Genomic DNA, 21,291 nt, shown 5'->3' with positions numbered 1-21,291 from the left:
TCAAATACGCACAAATGGCAGTGATATTCAAACAAACTTTCCATGTTAAGCCGTGTCTATCCCAAAGATCTCAATTTAGCAATTAGATATTCCCTCACTCCTCATAGGATCTGCATTCAAACAATACATGCTGCACCGTTTCTTGACAAGTGCACTCCCTACAAATGCCTGTATCATTCATATTAATTCCGAACAAGGAATTATTCGACCTAGTTTGTTCAATACCTAAATGTGTAAGTATAACTTCTTCCCTCTGTTATACCCATCTCCCAGTTGATGTGCCACCATCCCCTGAATTTTATATTAATGCTGACCTTTCTTTTCCTTTCCCGAGTTTGTTGCCACAGTGATCAAATAGACTTCCTAATTATGGTTTTTCACCTTCCCCTTATGCAAAAGCACCAGGATATTTACATCTTTAATTTTTTGTGATCGCTCGGCGAGACGATCAGCCACCTCGTTTTCTACCACCCCGGCATGGATAGGGACCCATAAGAAATGGATGGATAAGACTCGATGGGCCGAATGGCCTACTTCTGCTCCTTTGTCTTGTCTTGTCTTATGATAAGCATAAGCCCTGCAGCCTCAGCAGATGTTATCAACCCCTAAAAGAGTGTCTGGCTTACAGACTGAAGTGCCTGTTTTAATATGTGTCAAAACCTAGAATGAATCAGAGCACAGAAATACATAATCAGAGCATATTTCTTCAACCCATTCCAATGCTATAATGATAACCAATTCAAGCATGAATGCTGATAGATTGTCTGATAATCTTTTCTTAAAACTCACCTGAAAGTTTGGAACATAAATAGGAACACCTGTTGACCTGTCGCTGGGTCTTTTCAACCAACTGTATAAAATATGTGGCAACTTCTACTTTGAAAAAGGACCACTCGACAACTTCATGCCCAAAGGGAACAACTTTATCTGGGACGGCAAAACTGTTATTTACAGACAGAGGCTTTTACTGAACCGTACTGCCTGACAGAGAAGCTAAACACATGCACACCGGACAAGAAAACGGAAGTAAACCCCACCCCCCAACAACCCTGAATCGGCCTCTCTTTACAAACAGCTTCCCCTAGCAGGAGTACTGCTATATTACCATTATCCTAATTAGTATTAACTTATTCTTATAATGCTCACATTACAACAACAGGGATGACAGCAGAGCAGCAATGGCTGGAATGTCTGGAAGCGATTCAGAAGGCACAGGATATATATACATCCCAAAGAGGAAGAAGTGCTCAAAAGGCAAGATGATACAACTGTGGCTAACAAGAGAAGTCAAAGCCAACGTAAGAATCAAAGGGTGGGCATATAATAGAGCAAAAATTAGTGGGAAGTTAGAAGATTGGGAAACTATACCTTTTTAAGATTTTCCCTGTAGAAGTGGGATGCAGGGGATTCATTGCTACATCTACGACCAGTCTATTGAAGAAGATGGGGGTGAGGGGTCACTCCCTCCAACAAGCAATCAAGTCCTTGTCAAATGCAGCAAAAGAAACCAGCAATTGGATCTGGATTAAAAGGAAAGACAACAACTGGGCTGCAAGATGAAGACAGGAGGGTAGGGAACTGAGGGGGGTGTATCTGGGATGCCAGGTAGCACCGTTGAGCCCTCTGGAGACGTCGTGGGCTTATCAACAAAACGTCAAAGAAGGAGGGTGCCCACCTGATGATCCCGATGACATACCTACCCTCCATCCTTGTCACCACTCCAAACCCACTGCCAACATCGAGAGTGCCAACTTACCATAGGGATTGAAACATCAAGTCCTAGTAGCTCTACTAATATTAAAAACAAATGGAAGGTAACTATAAAAGCCATTAATAAGGCAAAGATGGAATATGAAAGGAAGCTAGCCATTGATGGCTTTGTTGCAAAATTTGCAGATAATACGAAGATAGGTGGAGAGACAGGTAGTTTTGAGGAAGTAGAGAGGCTACAGAAAGACAGACAGATTACAACAATGGGCAAGACGTGGCAGATGGAATACAGTGTCAGGAAGTGTATGGTCATGCACTTTGGTATAAGAAATAAAAGGGTAGACTATTTTCTGAATGGGGAGAAAATTCAAAAAACTGAAGTGCAAAAGGACTTGGGAGTCCTTGTGCAGCATTCCTGAAAGGTTAATATGCAAGTTGAGTCTATGTTAAGAAGTGGATGTGGAGAGGATATTTCCTATGATGGGAGAGTCTTGGACCAGAGGACACAGCCTCAGAGTAGAGGGGTGCCCTTTCAGAATGGAGGTGAGGAGGAATTTCTTCAGCCGGAGAGTGGTGAATCTGTGGAATTCATTGCCACAGGCAGCTGAGGATGCCAAATCATTATGTATATTTAAGGCAGAGGTTGACAGATTCTTCATGAAGGGATACGGGGAGAAGGCAGGAGATTGGAGCTGAGAGGGAGAATGGATCAGCCATGATGAAATGCTGGAGCAGACTCAACGGGCCAAATGGCCTAATTCTGCTCCTATACCTTGAGGTCTTATGGTCAGTCGCGTGTACTTGTATGGGTGTTAGGCACTACAATGTCCTTAGAGTGAACATTTTTTAAATCACATCTGTTGCATGTGTTTGTGTTCAAAATGCAATAAGTTTTCTCACTAATAGTTGGCGAGAAATAAGCTGTAAAACAATTCAGAACTCTTTTGCTCATTGTGGTTTCAAGCATTCAAGCTTGGAGATGCCAGACACAGCCAGGAGTGAAAATGAAATGATTTCCCTACTTCGGCAAGTTAGGAACTACAATGAATTTGAAGGTGTTGACAATCATCTTGAATGTTACAATGAAAATAAAGATTTGAAGATTTGGAGGATGCAATCATCATAGGCATTGTATGAAGGTAGTCTATTATCTGCACTAGGTGTCTGCACTGATTATGTTAATTCACAGTCAATCAAAAGAATGCACAGCATATCCTGGATAAATTGGTCCATTTATCAAAACAAATACAGTTTTATAGTACTGTAGTAGTATTGGTGGTCTTTTAATTTGCTCCATATTTTATTTAAATACATAATTTGTTCCTCAGTTAAATGGTAGTTTTTTTATATACCTTTTTAACCATTTCTGTGAAACTTCGACTAATTGGGGCAGTTGCTTAATTAGCCAAAATGTACTGGTCCTGATGCATCCCAATTAACCAGAATCCACCTGTATGTATGCCTGTGAGTGTGGATATATATAATCTGTGTGTGTGTGTGTGTGTGTGTGTGTGTGTGTGTGTGTGTGTGTGTGTGTTTGTTACTATAAGAATGAAGGGCATTAATAAAACTATTAATAAAAATAATATAAATTAATATATTTATTCTTTCTGTTTTACTTTTATTAATAATAAAACAATGATCCCATGCAAATCTGCAACAGGACTCACCATTTTCCTTAAAAATGTCTATAATTATTGTTACTAATTCAGTAATCAATGATAATTTCTGCTGAAAATTGTTATGACTCACAAGAGAATATTTTAGAAGGATTTTGCTAATGGGCACACACACACTCATAAAGGTTCACCCCTTCTGGGATAAAAACTACCCTGGGGAGAATGTGCAAAACATGGCACTGAAAGCAGGTCCCTTGGGCTGTGAGGCATCTGCAGTAAACACTGCATACCGCAGAAATTCTGACATACATCATACAAGTAATCACACTGAACCATTCTCAACTGCAAGTGAAAGGTGCTGTGCAAATGCAGTATTTTTCATTTCTTCTTCACTTCATGGGTTGAGGATAGTGGCAGTGGATTGAATTTGAGGAAGTTGAGTTGCCTTTCTATTGGTGCGGCGTGGTAGTGTTATGGTTAGCACTACACTTTACGGTAGCAGTGACCCGGGCTCATTTCCCGCCGCTGTCTTTGAGTTTGTATGTTCTCCCTGTGACTGTGTGGGTTTCGTTTGGGTGCTCCATTTTCCTCCCACAGTCCAAAGACATGCCGGTGGGTAGGTTAATTGGTCATTGTTTGTCCTGTGATTGGGCTGGGGTTAAATCAGGAATTGCTGGGCTGTAAGGGCTATTCTGTGCTGTATCTCAATAAATAAATCTTCCCAAATTTAATTTTGAGTGAATCATGAGTGCATGTGTGAAATCTGATCGTAAGTCTTCCAATGATGTCATTAGACTCACTGTAACCTGGAAAAGAAATAGAAGTGGAAGTAAAGCAGATCCTCTGGGAGATCAAGAGCTATTGGTAGCAAAGGAAAGCAGTTGTTTTAAAACTGGAATACTATTAATTAAACTTATAGCCAAAGCCATACCAAAGAGATGGACAATGGAGAAAAGACATTGGTTAGGGGATGGAGCAGTCAATCATGTGGCAGGGTGTAGATATGTGGGATGGAATATATAAGGATAATTTACTATTTACCACGTTGAGTAAAATTCTTAAAAATATATATAATTTGTGATTAGAAACCAGAATATCACATAGAACAACTAAAGAAAAGACAATTCAGCAAATTTCCCGTTGCTGACCCTCTATTTTGCACTTTGAACTGCAATGAACTGGAAACTGAGAGGGCGTAGCCGTTGCACGTCACCGAACGCACGAGAAAAGCGCGCGACGGGGTGGTGCCCGTGGCCGGCGGGGCCGAGCGCGGGGACGCGCGGGGCGGGAGGGTGCCCCGGCGCTGCGTGTGAGCGAGCGCAACAGGGTAGCGAGACGCGGAAGTGAGCGGGACCTGTTGCCCGATGCCGCCAGCCTTGGGGAAAAGTGAGTGAAGGTCGCGGCGGGGGAAGCGAGGAAGCCGCTGGCTACAGGTACTACCACTCGGTGTGCGTTGGCATTATGTGTAGCGTTTTAACAGAATTACAACTTAAATCGCCCAGTTCACCGAGCGCCTGTTGACTTTATCGTAACCTGATTAGTACAGAGCATTTCCCCTTCCCATTTGTGTAGGCATTATTATGACAGGAGTGGGTTTCGAACCGTGACCGAGTCCCGTGTGATGACTGTGCAGATTTGAATTCGTTTCAGGTAGATGCACTGTCAGGTAAGAATGCTGTTTAAAAAGTGCAGGTAATTGTTTTGATGACGGATATTACAGCTACAGGGAAACGTAAACGGTAACGTCGGGTCAGAGATTTCTGCACATTCTTCCTCACAGTTGTAATAACTAAGTACTCGGAATAAACCCGTCTTCAGAACAGCCGAAATTCCGTTTCCCTTGGAAATACAGTACATGTAATAATAGATGCGGAGACAATAAATGCAGGTAGTTGTTGAATAATAAATCTGTTGGAATTTCGTAATTCGGTGAAAAAAATTGGTGAACTTGTAAAATTTAATAATTTCCTTGCAGCGAATCAGTGTCCGATTGAAAATAACTGGAATATTTTGACCTACTATATGGTGTTTTAGTGTGAGAGCAGAAAAGGAACTGATTGATACAAGCCCACAGAGGGTGATACCAAAAGCTTAGTAGCATTTTTTTTTGGCAGTGGTGTATTAGTAAATAAATGATGTGGACCATATGTTAAGAGGTTCCTGCATATTAAAAGCTTTTGATGTAGTTACAGGGAAGAAGTGGCTATTTACAGGAGAGGTTACAGCTATATTCAGGGAAACTAAGGTTGAAGTGTGCATTACAACATGTTAATACACATTTGAACTGGAATTTCATTAGATTTTCTAAAGAGTCAAGCAACTGGTAATACAACTGAACATTTGTAAGTGTAGATGATAGTTACTCCCGAAGCCATAGGTGTGGTTAGCAGCAGAGAGGGAGGAAATGCCATTCTTTCTACAGTAATACAACAATACTGTATATAAAACAAGGTACAGAACTATGGATTTGGATAAGAGAAAATAATGAATAAACTAACTGAAGTTCAAGTGTAAGATGAATATACAGGACACAGTGTCTTCTCTCAAGGTTATTAAAAGAAATAAAAACCATAAGACCTAGGAGCAGAATTAGGCTCATGGAGTTTGCTCCACCATTCAATCATGGCTGATCCTTCTTTTTATCTCGCCCTCAACCCCAGTTCCCAGCCTTCTCCCCATAACCTTTGATGCCATGTTCAGCATTACACATGCTTGGATATGGTTGGATATGCCGGGTCTCCAGGTAAATTAAACAGTGGATTTCTTTTAAAAATGGGGAAATGTCACGTTATTCACTTTGTTAATGCTGTAGAATAACAGAATATTACACAAGTACAGCAGTGCACCCTTGCAGATGAAACAAAGGGAGTTAGCAAGTAGATGCAGCAAGCAATTACAAGGCAGGTTGAAATGTTAGCCTTCGTTGCAAGGAGTCTTTCAACCCCTAAACAGGGTAATAGTAGGTCTGTATCTGGAATAATTTATTGTTTTGTTACACTTGCAGTACCTCAAGAAGGGTATCTGTGCTTTGGAGGCAGGTCAGCTAAGGTTTACTTGGTTGATTCCTGGTTTGTCTTAAGGGGAACAGTGCTGAATAATCACCTCTAGTGTCATTGGAGTTTGACTTTGTGGTAAGTGAAGTTTATAGAATTCTTAAAATGTAATTTTTTTGGCCAAAGAGTCATGGCCAATGGTTTATTCACCATTTCTAACTTCCCTTGAGAAGGTGCTACCTTCTGGAGTTGCTGCCATTGGTAAGAAGGAGATTGGAGTTTCAGGGCTTGCCCTGAATAAGGAGCGCACAAGGAAAGTTGTCCAAATCAGGATAGAGTAACTTGGAAGTGATGTAGTTCCTATGAATTTCCATCCCCTGTTCCTTCAGGATGGAGATGAGTTTTAGTTTGTGAGTTATAGTGGATTTGCAGCTTGAATACACAGCAGTCACAGTGCTCTGAGGATGGGGGAGTGTTTGTTTAAGCTTGTGGATGGGTTACCCATTTAGGAGACTGCTTCATCTTAGCTTTATTCTTGACTGTTGTTGGAGCTGCAAGCCCTAATCAGCAAACAGTCAGTATTGCAAGATAACTTCTGATTTCTTTTCTTGTAGAGTGTGAAAATGATTTGGAAATGAATCATGTCTAGCTTGCTCTTGTTGCCGTGGTATTTATGTGGCTGGTTAATTTTAGTTTGTGACCTTCCAGGATTTTAATGGTGCCAGAACATGTAAAAGTAAGGACACTGAATGTCAAGGAGATGTGTTCTCTCTTGCTAGAGAAAGTCATTGTGAATCTAACTTGCTGTATTCCAGTTTAGGCCTGAATATTGTCTTGGACCTGCAGAAGGTATTTTCCAAGGTAAGACATGAGACTATTTGCAGAAATAAGAACATGGATTTGTTGATAGATGGGGGAGACCAGTGGCTGCGGAAGTTAGAATCTGCAGCAAGAAAAAGCTGCTGGAAGAACTCAGAGGGTCGGGCAGCATCTCTGGTGATCTGTCATGAAAATATGGAGCTCACACTGGGATATCCATCATCAAGTCTTTGTGCTTTGATATATTTTTTTGCATTAGAACGGATGTGTTCTGCATCAGTTTCACTAGTGAATCTTGTTATTCACAAGAGTTCATGGTGATGCAGAAAACATTCCACCCTTATTTTTTTAACTTTTCACCATGGAGTTTCATCATGGGATCAACACTGAACCCACTTCAGTCACCGAATGGATTACTTTGTTAAGTAGGCTCTCTGATAATGAGATTATGGATGCTCGAATCCTGCAGTGAAGTTCTGGGCAGGGATTTTTGAAGCCACCTTCCGCTGCCCCAGAAACAACAACAGTCTTCCCATGTGTGAGGTACAACTCCACTGTTGGAGCATTTTCCATGTTGATTTCAGCTTTTTGATGCCACACTTAATCAAGTGCCCCCTGAATGTGACGGCAGCCACTCTTCCCTCACCTTTGTCATTCAACTCTTTGATCCATGGCAGTGATGAGTCTGGAGCCAGGAAGTCCTGATGAAACCCAAGGTCGGCAATGGCGAGCAGCTTAATGCTCCCTGACAACATTGTCAGCAACACCTTATGTCACTGTGCTGATGTTTGGGAGCTGACTGATTGAACAGTAATTAGCTAAATGTAATTTGCCTTGCTTATTGTAAGCAAGGTATAAGCGGGCAGTTTTTCATGCCGCTCAGTATGAACCAGTGTTATATTTGTGGATGCAGAGGTTTTAATATAGTGCTGCAGAAATAAGATTTGATCTTATCTTGGATTTGGGGAAAAAAAACTACTAACCATCCCCAGATAATGGATGAATGTCCTTCAGCTGATTTTTGTCTAGAAGTTGGAAAATACACAAGTCACTCAATATGGTAATGATATCTTCACAGTATTGTAGTGAATGGCATCAAAAGTAGTTAAAGACTGATAAGAATGAAAAATGACTAAAGGTAGAGGGAGAGAGAAGACTAGTTTTGTTATAGGTTGAAGTGAATGTGAAGTATATTCATCAGACTTTTAAATTTAATACTATGGACCTCATTTGGGTTGTTGGGGTGTTTATAGGTTGGGCATTTGTAACTTGGGACTTATGCAGTTGAAAAGATGGAAATTAAACGTCCAAGATTAAAGTTGGAAATTAAAGTGGGGAAAGAAAGAAACATTGTGGTAGGGTTACATGGGTTGCACTACCCAAAGGAATACTTTTTTTTTCCATTCCACCTTGTATATTGTCCTCAGAACCATTGTAAAGTGTATGTGTTTTATGTTATTTTAAAACATGTAGCCTGACTGCTTTCCTGCAAGCCAGAATCCATTGTAAATTCTTGGCAGGCTTTACCTCGTAGTGATTGCATTTGTATCCGGTCATCAAGGCATATCTTCTTTGAACTTCTGAGAGTTCATCTGGCAAAGTATCAAACATCTGACAGCACAAGGCTACTTATCTGAACATTCTAAAGGATTAATTTCATCTTGGAACTCAAGGGTGGGACGCTTTCCATCTTGTTTTATGTGGAATTTCACAGCATTTGAAGGGTCATTCAGAAACCTAGAAATATCAAGACTGATGAATAGAATGTTTGTAATTTCCACATTTTGTGTATAAATCTTTAGTTCTGTTCATTTGGCTCTTGGCAAGCTGCTATCTGGTTCAACTGACTAGCTTGCAGCTTGGCTGTCATTTAGGATCATTCTGGTATCTATATTTAGACCATATATTTAAGGGGGAAAACATCCTTTATCAGCTGGAAGAAAATGCTGGAGGTAGACAACAGGTCAAGCAACACTTTTGAAAAGCGAGACTGTTAATATTTCAAATCAAAGACCTTTGGTTAGAATTGGGAAAGAGAGCAGGTAACAGGTTAGTTTTAGGTTGTAGAGAGGATGGGGCTGATTTGAATAAGATAAAGTGAATATTCTGATGCCAGCTGGGTTTGTTCATATACCCACCAGTAAAAAAATGTATTTTAACGGGAATGTAACTATATTATGTACATAGAATTTATTTTTCAATTTTGTAGCTTGATGTTTTCCCAATATTATGTACATTTTATTTCTGCATTTATTTTTGCTCCCCACTCTGAGACTGGAGATACAGACAGCTCTGAGTAACATATTAATTCATGTAAAATTCTGTTCTTTTGAGGATAATGTATCTGTTTTATCTGCTAAACTTTGCTGCCTAACCAGTAACACTCTAAGCATTGCACAACTTTTGTTTTTCTTTAGTGGAAGATTGTTTTGTAACTTCTAAATCAGACTTGTTAAATAATGTGTAATTTTTCAGCAAGGTGGAAGTATCAAAGGATATGCGGAGTAGGGATAATTTGACAGCTTTTTAACATGATTCCCAAAATAAAAATTGCAGGGAACATTATTCACGATAAAGCAGAAAAAGCCTATTTGTTTAGGGCAAACAACAGAATGTAAGACTTGATTTTTTTTTAATTCAAATTTTTATTATTATTCTTATTTTACAAAGCAGCACAGCATATCACAGAGCAGATACAGTACAGCATATTTACATAGCCATCCCATGACAGGAAAACAAATAAAACTTAGACACAGAAAGAAGTTCTAATTTAAGTTTAAATTAACATACAACCAAAATTGATCCCACACGTCTTGCACTTTTCCCTCACTGTTAATTCTTCCCAACATGTGTTCATATGATGAAATCTTAACGAGTTCCTCAGTCCATTCCTTCACAGTGGGACATCTGTTTTTTTTCCAGTTTTGCAATATAATTCTTTCAGTATATTATATTGAATTAGAATTAAGACGATATATTGAGCAGACAGTTATAAATACATTTAGAAAGCTTACTAAGAGATCCATGAATTAGTGTTTATGTACAGTTAACCTTTGTCCAGTTTGCTAGTTTAAATTGCAATCTAAAATGCCCTATTTGTGTTTGACCTATGTCCTGAATGAACTATGATTAGTGGAAAAGCTTATCAGTCTCGAATAACTGCTCACATATAATGTTAAGGTGCTAAACAAATATTATTGAGGCTGAAAGTAGAACTCTAATGGACATGTAAATTAAATCTTCTCACAACAGACCCAGTGATTGAACAGTAGTTCATGCTGCTATATAGTAGCTGTCAGAATAATTGTGAAAGATTAGCAATGGTACTAAAATGATTTTCATAAACCAATTCTAGATGTCTTGGATTACATGTGGCCATTATTTTTGCTTTTTACTCTATTTATCTGTGTATGTTATTTTTATGGCTTTTCACTGTACTACAAATTTCACTTCATTTATGTCAGTGATAAAAATTCTGATGCTGACGAACAGTTGAATTCAAGTTATGGGTTTAAACCATTAAAACAAAACCTTAATCATATATTTTATGTCAGCCTAACTCTGGCTGCTATGATATGATTGCTTGTATATTTATTTGCACAGAGGTCGGCTGACATTTGAGTCTCCTTGGCCTCTATATCCTTCTTTCTCAGTTGAATGTTGAAAGGCCTATAGAGCAAGTAGATGTGGAAAGGATGTTTCCCATAATGGGGGAGTCTAGGACAGGAGGACACAGCCTCCGGATAGAGGGGCGTCCATTTAAAACAGAGATGCGAAGAAACTTCTTTGGCCAGAGGGTGGTGAATTTGTTACCACAGACAGCTGTAAAGGCCAGGTTGTTGGGTGTATTCAAAGCACAGCTTGACAGGTTCTTGATTGGATACGGCATCAAAGGTGTCGGGGAGACGGCCAGGGAGTGGAGCTGAGGAGGAGAAAAAAGGATCAGCTATGATTGAGTGGTGGAGCAGACTCAATGGGCTAAATGCCCTAATTCTGCTCCTATGTCTTATGGTCTTGTGATTATTCAACATCCTTGCCATTGCATCTGTAGTATTTGCATCGTATTCTCTCTTCAGTAGCGTTTTCTGTCTTCTCACCACTTGCTACTTGGACTGGTGTGTGGACAGGAATGATTTGGAGGGATATGGGCTAAACTAGGATAGGTAGGACCAGATGGAAATCTTGGTTATCACGGACCATTTGAGCTGAAGGGCCTATTTCCATGCTGTATGATGACATTTAAATAAATTCCTTCAAAATTCCCTGTTGGACTTTTTGTATCTATGGCCCTAGTTATGGTCTGTCTTCATTCACTTGATCAAAATCTCTCATCATTGGGTCACCTTCTCAAGTGGAAAGAGACTCCAGCTGTTCACTCTTGTCTAATTATATACAGTATATCCCTCTCACATTTTTAGTTTTTAATGTCATATTTTTGATCTTCTGACACTTTTAATATTCTGACAACTAGAACTAAACGGAGTTCTTGTTGCAGATTTAGTACAATATTCCTACTTCTCAATTTTATCTCCATGCAAACCAGTGATTGGCACGTTCATACTCCAATATCCCATTGCTCCTCTACCCTACCTAGACTTGCACCTTTCCAGATAAGAAGTAACCACTGTTTTCCAGCCACAATGTACTAATTTATAAATGTGTGTTGAATTTAATTTGCCAACTAGTTGTCAGTCTTGTATTAATCGGTATCCTCCTGCAGCTTGTTGGAAGCTTCCTCTGCATTGACTATTTTCCTGTCTCTAGTTCAGGTTCATCAGCAAATTTAAACGATTTTTTATTTGCATTTATTTGGTGTATAAGTACTTGATCACTCATGTCAGTGGTCACTGGTGGGGTAGGTTTGTATAGTAATTGTCAAAGTAAATGTTATAATGTTAACTAGGGTCTGTGTAAGGACAGTGAAACGTTCTAAATTCTTGAACCAATTGTCTTTAATTTAATACCAAATTGAGTGGAAGGCGTTTTGTATCCCTTGGCTCCTCATCGGGTTGGTTAGCTTTCTGTGCCTATAGGTCAGACCGGATGGGTAAGTTCAGTACGCTCTTTGAAATTTTGCTTTTGATATTGTGCTTCAGTAATTTTGTGAGATGTGTAGCCAGAGATTTTCAGCTAGATTTGGAACATGGCACCATCATGTGTTAATCTATGAACATCAATTTATTAGAGTTGCTTTGTAGAGAACTCCAACTGTCCCGTATTTGGTCAAGTGTGGATGGTTATTTTACAGAGTCAGGCTTCGGATTGTTCTTCATTCATATTCAATTTCCAAATAAAGAATGATTACTTCCCTCGGCTGTGGTATCATGATGACATTATTTTGACCACATGTGTCCTTGTAATCCCACTTGCTCCCACTTTCTCCCACTTTCTTTACTGTGACAGCCAAGGCCCTATTTCAAAGCATTTTTCAGAACAATACGTTTTTGGAAACAGGCTACATCAAAAGTGGATAGTTCTACTTTATGTAAAGTTTTATGACTTTTAGAAGGCATTTGGATAGGAAAGGTGTAGAGGGGTACGGGGCTAATGTGGGCAAATGATTTAGCATGGATAGTTATCACAGATGATGTGTGCAGGAACGACCAATTTCTGAGCTGATGGATTTATGATATAATTTGTCACAGATATGTTTCTGTGCCAATATGTTGTGATGTGTTACATGGGATAGAATTGTATTATGTAGAATTCTGCTCCCATGTATAAAGCTTCACAGATGAAGGATTGATCAATGTCCAGGAGATCCCAGCAACCGGCTGCTTTTCTAAATAACAAGGAACATCTCACTCTGCCAAGAACAGTGTAATAAACCCCTGGAAACTTGCTTCCTGCCTGATCCAATACCTCGGCTCGGAAGGTAACTTGAGAATGTCAAGGAGTACTCTGACTCCGATTTAAGAACTGTACTAGATTTCAATTATGTACATTCAGCAATTTGCACCATGGGTATCAGTATGTCTTGTGACCAGAAAAAAAACACAAATTCATTTTTGTTTCTTCAATAACAATTGTTAACATAGTTTGATAGAACATGGGGGAAAAGAAAGTAAAATATGGTGTGCATATTCAAGCAAGTTGTTTTGTACTCAAATATGGTAATAACAACAGTCTGAGCGATTTACAAGCAGATTAATCAGGGTGGGGACTAGCCATTGTAGATTTCTTAACTCTGTATCTATGGATTTTGTAACTTTAGGTTTCTGAGGGGAAGTAAAACATCATGAAGAAGAAACGTTCTAAGATGTCTGACGAGGATGGCAGTCTTTGCTGTTGTGAATACATTAACCACCACGGAGAGAGAACTCACATACTGGCCAGTTGTTGTGACTGTGAGGATCTGGATGAGGCCTGCGACAGGTCAGAGATAATCTTGCTGTAATGTGTCAGTTTTTGATTATTAGCTGGTGGATTATACGTCACCAAAGCAAGCAGATTGAGTCTTCTCACTGCTTTCTGATGAGAGGTCCAAATGTTCCTGTGGAAAATAACTATAATTTCTTTGTTAATTTGCCTATGAGTTCAGAATTAGACTTAAATTTTTTTTTCTTTGCTTTGGGCAAGTAATTCACCACGTTCTTTCATTTGAAAGATACAGGTATATAGTAATAAATGAGTAATTCTCTTTTTGAAAAAGTCTGTTCTAAAATGCAAATTGAAATTTCCCAGTTCTGAGTTTATTGTTCTGTTATCATGTTAAGGCATCTGAAGTCAAGTTGTACCTAGGTTTAGCTGTTGGAAAAATCTAGATGTGGCGTAATATTTTAGTATCAAATTATTGTCTTGTTATGCAGTGTTAATTGCATTCAGCTCACGATCTGCAGCAATGACATTATTCCTTCCAGAAGAAAAGTTGAAACAGGATGTTATCTTAAGATAACACGACTGAATAATTTTTAAAACTTAAGCAGTCTTGGAATTGATGGAAGCTTCCTCTTGCGTTAGTGTTAATGAAGTTATCCAGACTTCAATTCTGCTCTGGATACTCAGCATTACAGGATGCTGAATTTACTGGTGAGGCGTCACTTGGGAGTATTGTGAGCAGCTATGGGCCCATTATTTAAGGGAGGATGTGCTGACATTGGAAAGGGTGCAGAAGAGGTGTGTGAGGATTGTTCTGGGGATGAAAGGCTCTTTGTATGAGGAGCGATTGAAGGCCTGGGGTTTTACTTGCTGGAACTTAGAAGAAGAGGGGGAATCTCATTGACATCTAATGAACGTTGAGAGGCCTAGATAAAGGGGATGTGGAGAGGGTGTTTCCTGTGGTGGGGAAGTCTTGGAACGGAGGGCACAGCCTCAGAATAGAAGGATGTCCATTTTGAATAGAGATGAGGAATTTCTTTAGCCAGAGGATGGTGAACCTGTGGAATTCATTGGGTGTGCTTAAGGCAGGTTGATAAATTGATTAGTCAAGGTGTGAAAAATTGTGGGGAGAAGGCAGGAGAATGGGATTGGGAGGGACCTGGATCAGCCATGATGAAATAGTGGAGCAGACTCAGTGGGTCGAATGGTCTACTTCTGCACCTATCTCTTATGGTCTTTATTTCACAGATGACAAATTACTGTAATGCTACAGTAAAAGGAAATCAGTGGAGCTCATCTTCATTCTTGCCTCACGAACCTGGGATGGGGGGAAGTAATAAATAATGTTATGCGTTGTAACTTCAAAACATGAAAACTAATTACATTAAAAAGACAGGAGTCCCAAAGTGTGAGTTTAACTTCACTTTTTACTTTAAGTGGGGTGTGCATGCATCATGAAGTATGGAATTCAAATACAAACCCCATTTCCAGAAAAGTTGGGATATTTTCCAAAATGCAATAAAAACAAAAATCTGTGATGTGTTAATTCACGTGAACCTTTATTTAACTGACAAAAGTACAAAGAAAAGATTTTCAATAGTTTTACTGACCAACTTAATTGTATTTTGTAAACATACACAAATTTAGAATTTGATGGCTACAACACACTCAACAAAAGTTGGGACAGAGGCATGTTTACCATTGTGTTACATCACCTTTCCTTTTAATAACACTTCTTAATCATTTTGGAACTGAGGATACCAATTGTAGTAGATTTGCAATTGGAAATTTTGTCCATTCTTGCTTGATATGAGACTTCAGCTGCTCAACAGTCCGTGGTCTCCGTTGTCTGATTCTCCTCTTCATGATGCGCCATACATTTTCAATAGGAGATAGATCTGGACTGGCAGCAGGCCAGTCAAGCACACGCACTCTGTGTCTACAAATCCACGCTGTTGTAGCCCGTGCAGAATGTGGTCTGGCATTGTCCTGCTGAAGTAAACATGGATGTCCCGGGAAGAGATGTCGCCTTGATGGCAACATATGTCTCTCTAAAATCCTAATATACGCCTCAGAGTCAATGGTACCTTCACATACATGCAACTCACCCATGCCGTGGGCACTGATGCACCCCCATACTATCACAGATGCTGGCTTTTGCACCTTTTGCTGATAACAATCTGGATGGTCGTTTTCATCTTTGGCACAGAGAACTCGACGCCCGTTTTTTCCGAAAACTAGCTGAAATGTGGACTCATCTGACCACAGCACACGGTTCCACAGTCTTTCAGTCCATCTGAGATGAGCTCGAGCCCAGAGAACTCGCCGGCGTTTCTGCATAGAGTTGACATATGGCTTCCTCTTTGCGTAATACAGTTTCAAGTTGCATTTCTGCAGCGATGGACTGTGTTGAGTGACAATGGTTTTCCAAAGTACTCCCGAGCCCAGGTGGCTATAATTGTCACAGTAGCACGACGGTTTCTTAGGCAGTGCCGCCTGAGGGCTTGAAGATCACGCGCTTTCAACAGTTGTTTCCGACCTTGCCCTTTACACACTGAGATGTCCCTGAATTCTCTGAATCTTTTCACAATATTATGTACTGTAGATGTTGAAAGACCTAAATTCTCTGCAATCTTGCATTGAGAAATGTTCCTTTTGAACTGACTAACAATTCTCTCACGAATTTTGGCACAAAGCGGTGAGCCATGACCCATCCTTACTTGCAAAGACTGAGCCTTTGATGGACGCTACTTTTATACCCAGTCATGATACCTCACCTGCTACCAATTAGCCTGCTTAATGTGGAGTCTTCCAAACCGGTGTTACTTGAATATTCTGTGCACCTTTCAATCTTATTTTAACTCTGTCCCAACTTTTGTTGAGTGTGTTGCAGCCATCAAATTCTAAATTTGTGTATATTTACAAAATACAATTAAGTTGGTCACTAAAACTATTGAAAATCTTTTCTTTACACTTTTGTCAGTTAAATAAAGGTTCACGTGAATTAACATATCACAGATTTTTGTTTTTATTGCATTTTGGAAAATACCCAACTTTTCTGGAAATGGGGTTTGTATTTATACATATAACCATAGTAAATAATATAAACAACAAAGAATGCCTAATCAAGCAATATATTTACATGATTACTCAAATATTACTGAAATATTAAATACACAATACTCCTAATCCTTAACTATAAACTCCAACTCAGTAGAGAATGTGTGTCAACTATATACAGTGGTATGCAAAAGTTTGGGCACCCCTGGTCAAAATTTCTGTTACTGTGAATAGTTAAGTGAGTAGAACATGAACTGATCTCCAAAAGTCATAAAGTTAAAGATGAAACATTCTTTTCAACATTTGAAGCAAGATTAGTGTATTATTTTTGTTTTGTACAATTTTAGAGTGGAAAAAAAAAGAAAGGAGCACTATGCAAAAGAATGGGCACCCCAAGAGATTTGAGCTCTCAGATAACTTTCACCAAGGTCTCAGACCTTAATTAGCTTGTTGGGGCTATGGCTTGTTTACAGTCATCGTTAGGAAAGGCCAGGTGATGCAAATTTCAAAGCTTTGTAAATATCCTGACTCCTCAAACCTTGTCCCAACAATCAGCAGCCATGGGCTCCTTTAAGCAGCTGCCTAGCACTCTGAAAATTAAAATAAATGATGCCCACAAAGCAGGAGAAGTCTATAAGAAGATAGCAAAAGTGTTTTTAGGTAGCTGTTTCCTCAGTTCATAATGTAATTAAGAAATGGCAGTTAACAGGAACAGTGGAGGTCAAGTTGAGGTCTGGAAGACCACGAAAACTTTATGAGAGAACTGCTCGTAGGATTGCTAGGAAGGCAAATTAAAACCCTCATTTGACTGCAAAAGACCTTCAGGAAGATTTAGCAGACTCTGGAGTGGCGGTGCACTGTTCTACTGTGCAGTAACACCTGCCCAAATATGACCTTCCTGGAAGAGTCATCAGAAGAAAACCTTTCCTGTGTCTTCACCACAAAATTCAGCATCAGAAGTTTGCAAAGGAACATCTAAGCAAGCCTGATGCATTTTGGAAACAAGTCCTGTGGACTGATGAAGTTAAAATAGAACTTTTTGGCCGCAATGAGCAGAGGTATGTTTGCAGGAAAAAGGGTGCAGAATTTCATGAAAATAACACGTCAAGCTGTTAAGCGTGGGGGTGGATCGATCATGCTTTGGGTTTGCATTGCAGCCAATGGCACAGGGAACATTTCACTGGTAGAGGGAAGAATGAATTCAATTAAATACCAGCAAATTCTGGAAGTAAACATCACACCATCTGGAAAAAAAAAAGCCGAAGATGAAAAGAGGATGGCTTCTACAACAGGATAATGATCCTAACCACACCGCAAAACCCACAATGGACTACTTCAAGAGGCACAAGCTGAAGGTTTTGCCATGGCCCTCACAATCCCCCGACCTAAACATCATCGAAAATCTGTGGATAGATCTCAAAAGAGCAGTGCATGCAAGATGGCCCAAGAACCTCACAGAACTAGAAGCCTTTGGCAAGGAAGAATGGGCGAAAATCCCCCAAACAAGAATTGAAAGACTCTTAGCTGACTACAGAAAGCGTTTACAAGCTGTGATACTTGCCAAAGGGGGTGTTACTAAGTACTGGCCATGCAGGGTGCCCGAACCTTTGCTTCGGGCCCTTTTCCTTTTTTGTTATTTTGAAACTGTAAAAGATGGAAATAAAAAAAAATCTTTCTTCAATTATTAAAGAAATGTGTCTTCTTTAACTTTATGCCTTTTGGAAATCAGGTGATCTCTTACTCACTTAGCTGTTCACAGTAACAGAAATTTTGACCGGCTTGCCCAAACTTTTGCATGCCACTGTACGCAGTATACTACACAATGCAACTACTATATACAGACATTCACAGCATAGTAAATTTTTAATTGTCTCATTCAGGCCTAAAGATTTCATCGCTGTGGGGGATTTCTTACTCTTGGGGGATAACGTCTTTCCTGACAAGGAGGTCACTCTGCTTGGCTAGTGAGACTTGTGGCCATGAAAACAGTCTCACGTTCTGAGGCCTCCTCCATGGTGGTTGAGTAGTTGAGTCTGAGACTGCAGGAAGTGATTCTGACATCTCTGGACTCCTTCCTTCTTCCTTTTTCTTCTAGTTTGTGCATCTTGGTCTTGGGATGGTCCATTCAGTTCACTTTTATTAATTCTTCTATTGCTCCTTTACAATCTGATCTCTCCTCTTGGTTTCCCCAGCCACAACATCATCTCACCAACCCTTGGTTTTTGTATTTCAGTTGACTCCTTTTTGGCCTTCCCTTCATCCAGTTGGCATGGAGTCTTTGCATCTACTTTTACAAGCAGCATTTTGTCTCCCATATGAAGCTCATGCAATAACCTTAATACTCACAGAGTAGGTGCTGTCTCTTTATACTCACAAAAGCTGAATGCTTACAATTTTTCTGAAGCTCCTTGAACTCCCTTCCAGCTGAGAACCAAGCCACATTTTGCAAGTAACTGCCTGATTAACATATTAGAAGCTTTCTTAGATATGCCTACAGATATGTTGTAGTTGGCGGCTTTCGTCACTTGGATAAGTCCTCAGAGCAGCATGGTCCTTCCTTGATCCAATATGCTTTCCAACCAGAGGCACAGAGGTTGGCACCAACACCTGTTTGCCCTCTGTTGGGGAACACTTCATGAGGTTCGGTATGGAGACGGTTGTGATATCATCCAGTACCTTTTCTTAATTTGATTTCACTTGACTCTATTGCAGGGGATGTGACATGCTAATTGTGGATGGCTCTCTAATAGATTGTAGTTGTCTCAGCCAATCATGTCCCCACAATGCTAGCCTTCCTGTTTTTACCACATACAAGCCCAATGTGGCTTGTTGGTTGTTGTATTTCACTGTTGCAAATATCATTCCCACAGGAGTTATCTTTTCTCCAGTATAAGTTCTGAGCTAGATATCTGCAGGCTTCAGTTCAGTGTCTTTGCAATGCCTTTCAGACTCATTCTGTGGAATGACTGAAACGGCCAAGCCAGTGTCCAGTTCCATTTTAATTAATTTGCTGTTCAGTTCTGGTGTAAGCCACATTGCTTGCTATTGTTAGTTTTCACATTGTAAATCTCAAGGTTACTCAGTAGTCTGTCACTCTCATCATAATCAGATTTTTCACCAGCAGCATGCAGATTAATGCTTTTTTTGAAACTGCAACTTGACTTTATCTTTTTCTCTTCTCTGTGCAGTCCATTTATTTATTTTTGTCAGCTCTACATGCTCTTTGTATGTGTCCTACTTTGTTGCATTTTCTGCAAATTTTGCCTTTAAATCTCCATATGTCTGGTGTATGTGAACCCCTGCCACAACGGTAAACAATGCGCTCAGCCAGGCTGGCCTCCATCTAGCTAGATGCTGTAATTTAATTCACACTCACTTTCATTCCTGACTACAGCTCAACTGTGTGTCTGCAGTTTCTATTGATACAGCGATTTTGTGTTCTTTTAAATAAGTTGTGCTTCAGTTAGGAGCCTTTTTTGAATGCTTTTTGTAAGATTCCATAACTGAATGGTCTCTCAGTGCATCAGGAAGCCTAACATTAAAATGACGATGCTCAGACAGTCCCTTCAATTCAGCTATGTACACTGAAATGGACTGCCCTTCCTTTTGATTCCACTTATGAAATCTAAAGCTATCCACAGTCATAAGTGGTTTTGGTTCTAAACGTTCCTGCATTGGGTTCACGATATCGGCAAAGCTCGTTTTGGCTGGTTTGGTTGGAGCACTTAAACAACTGGTATGCCTTTAAACCCAATGCACTCAGCAAAATTGGTATTTGTTACTCATTGACAATTTCAGATGATTCAAAATGCTATTCAGTTAGCTCAGAATATATGAGGCAGTTATCCATTGAGTAATCAAAAGCATCCATCTCTCCAATGTAGCTGGCCATATCTGCTCTTTTTTATTTATGATTATTATCACTCACTGTTTTTGAACCCATGAATTCTTCTGTTAATCTCCCTTTTTCTTTTAAACTCAACTGTCAATGCACATGCTGCGTTTTTTTTTAAACTTGGCCACTCCTCACTGTGTTCCTTTTTAACATGAGTGTTTTCCTGTGCTTCAACACATTAGTAGCCATCTTGGGTTCACTTTAGAAATACCTTATGGATATGTTTTCTAACTTCAAAACATAAAAAAGCTAACCGCAATAAAAAGACAGGTGCCTGAAATGTGAGTCAACTTCATTTTTTTTTTCTTTAATTGAGATGCACACATATCACGTGGTAGCGCTGTGATGTATGCAATTTACATACTTACACATGTAAACATAATGAATTATATAAACAGCAAAGAAAGCTTAATCGAATAATATATTATTCAAATAATACTGAAATACTAAATAGACAAGAATTGTCTCTCTTTGTGGACAGCCAACTTGCTTTAACATGCCCATATCTCTAGGTGATTTCTAATTGCAAGCACTGATTTTGTGTATTTTTAGCTTTCAGCTATGGACTTTGTCCTTTCGTGTTTCACTGAATCTGGGACATATTCTCCATAGACATCTCAAACTATGTCCACATTTTTCCCTGCACAATGGGTATGAATATTGGTTTGGTACTTGCAATACAGTGATGAAATGTTTAATATCCTTGACTGTCCTGCTAATAAGTCTGATAGAAGAGTATAGCTTGGGAGCAGGAGCCGTAATAACCATGAGATAATCAATCTTCTGAGTGACTTTAAAATAATACTGAGCTGTGGAATCTTCTCCCTGCAAACTGCTTTTCTAGCTTTTGCATATAAGAATAAATCTGCAGCCTGTG

At 39.5% G+C, this 21,291-nt stretch overlaps 1 protein-coding gene across 4 annotated transcripts in view; it reads left to right on the top strand.

Annotated features, from left to right (window-relative positions):
• Window positions 1–4,598: 4,598 nt before the first annotated feature.
• Window positions 4,599–21,291, top strand: part of zdhhc23b (zinc finger DHHC-type palmitoyltransferase 23b) — a 30,208-nt gene continuing 13,515 nt past the window's right edge. For 2 of the 4 annotated variants that reach the window (XM_063050983.1, XM_063050986.1), the window contains exons 1-3: window positions 4,599–4,762; window positions 4,902–4,995; window positions 13,356–13,516. In XM_063050983.1, the coding sequence (XP_062907053.1) occupies window positions 13,380–13,516 (137 nt within the window). In that variant the 5' untranslated portion in view covers window positions 4,599–4,762; window positions 4,902–4,995; window positions 13,356–13,379. Of the gene's footprint in view, window positions 4,763–4,901; window positions 4,996–6,333; window positions 6,461–13,355; window positions 13,517–21,291 lie in introns of all 4 variants that reach the window. The other 2 variants (XM_063050984.1, XM_063050985.1) reach the window with 2 other exon arrangements.

Source organism: Mobula hypostoma, chromosome 6 (genome assembly GCF_963921235.1).
Source record: "Mobula hypostoma chromosome 6, sMobHyp1.1, whole genome shotgun sequence".
NCBI classification, from domain to species: domain Eukaryota; kingdom Metazoa; phylum Chordata; class Chondrichthyes; order Myliobatiformes; family Myliobatidae; genus Mobula; species Mobula hypostoma.
The sequence above is the reverse complement of the archived record's forward strand: the minus strand, read 5'-3'. Positions and strand labels throughout refer to the sequence as shown.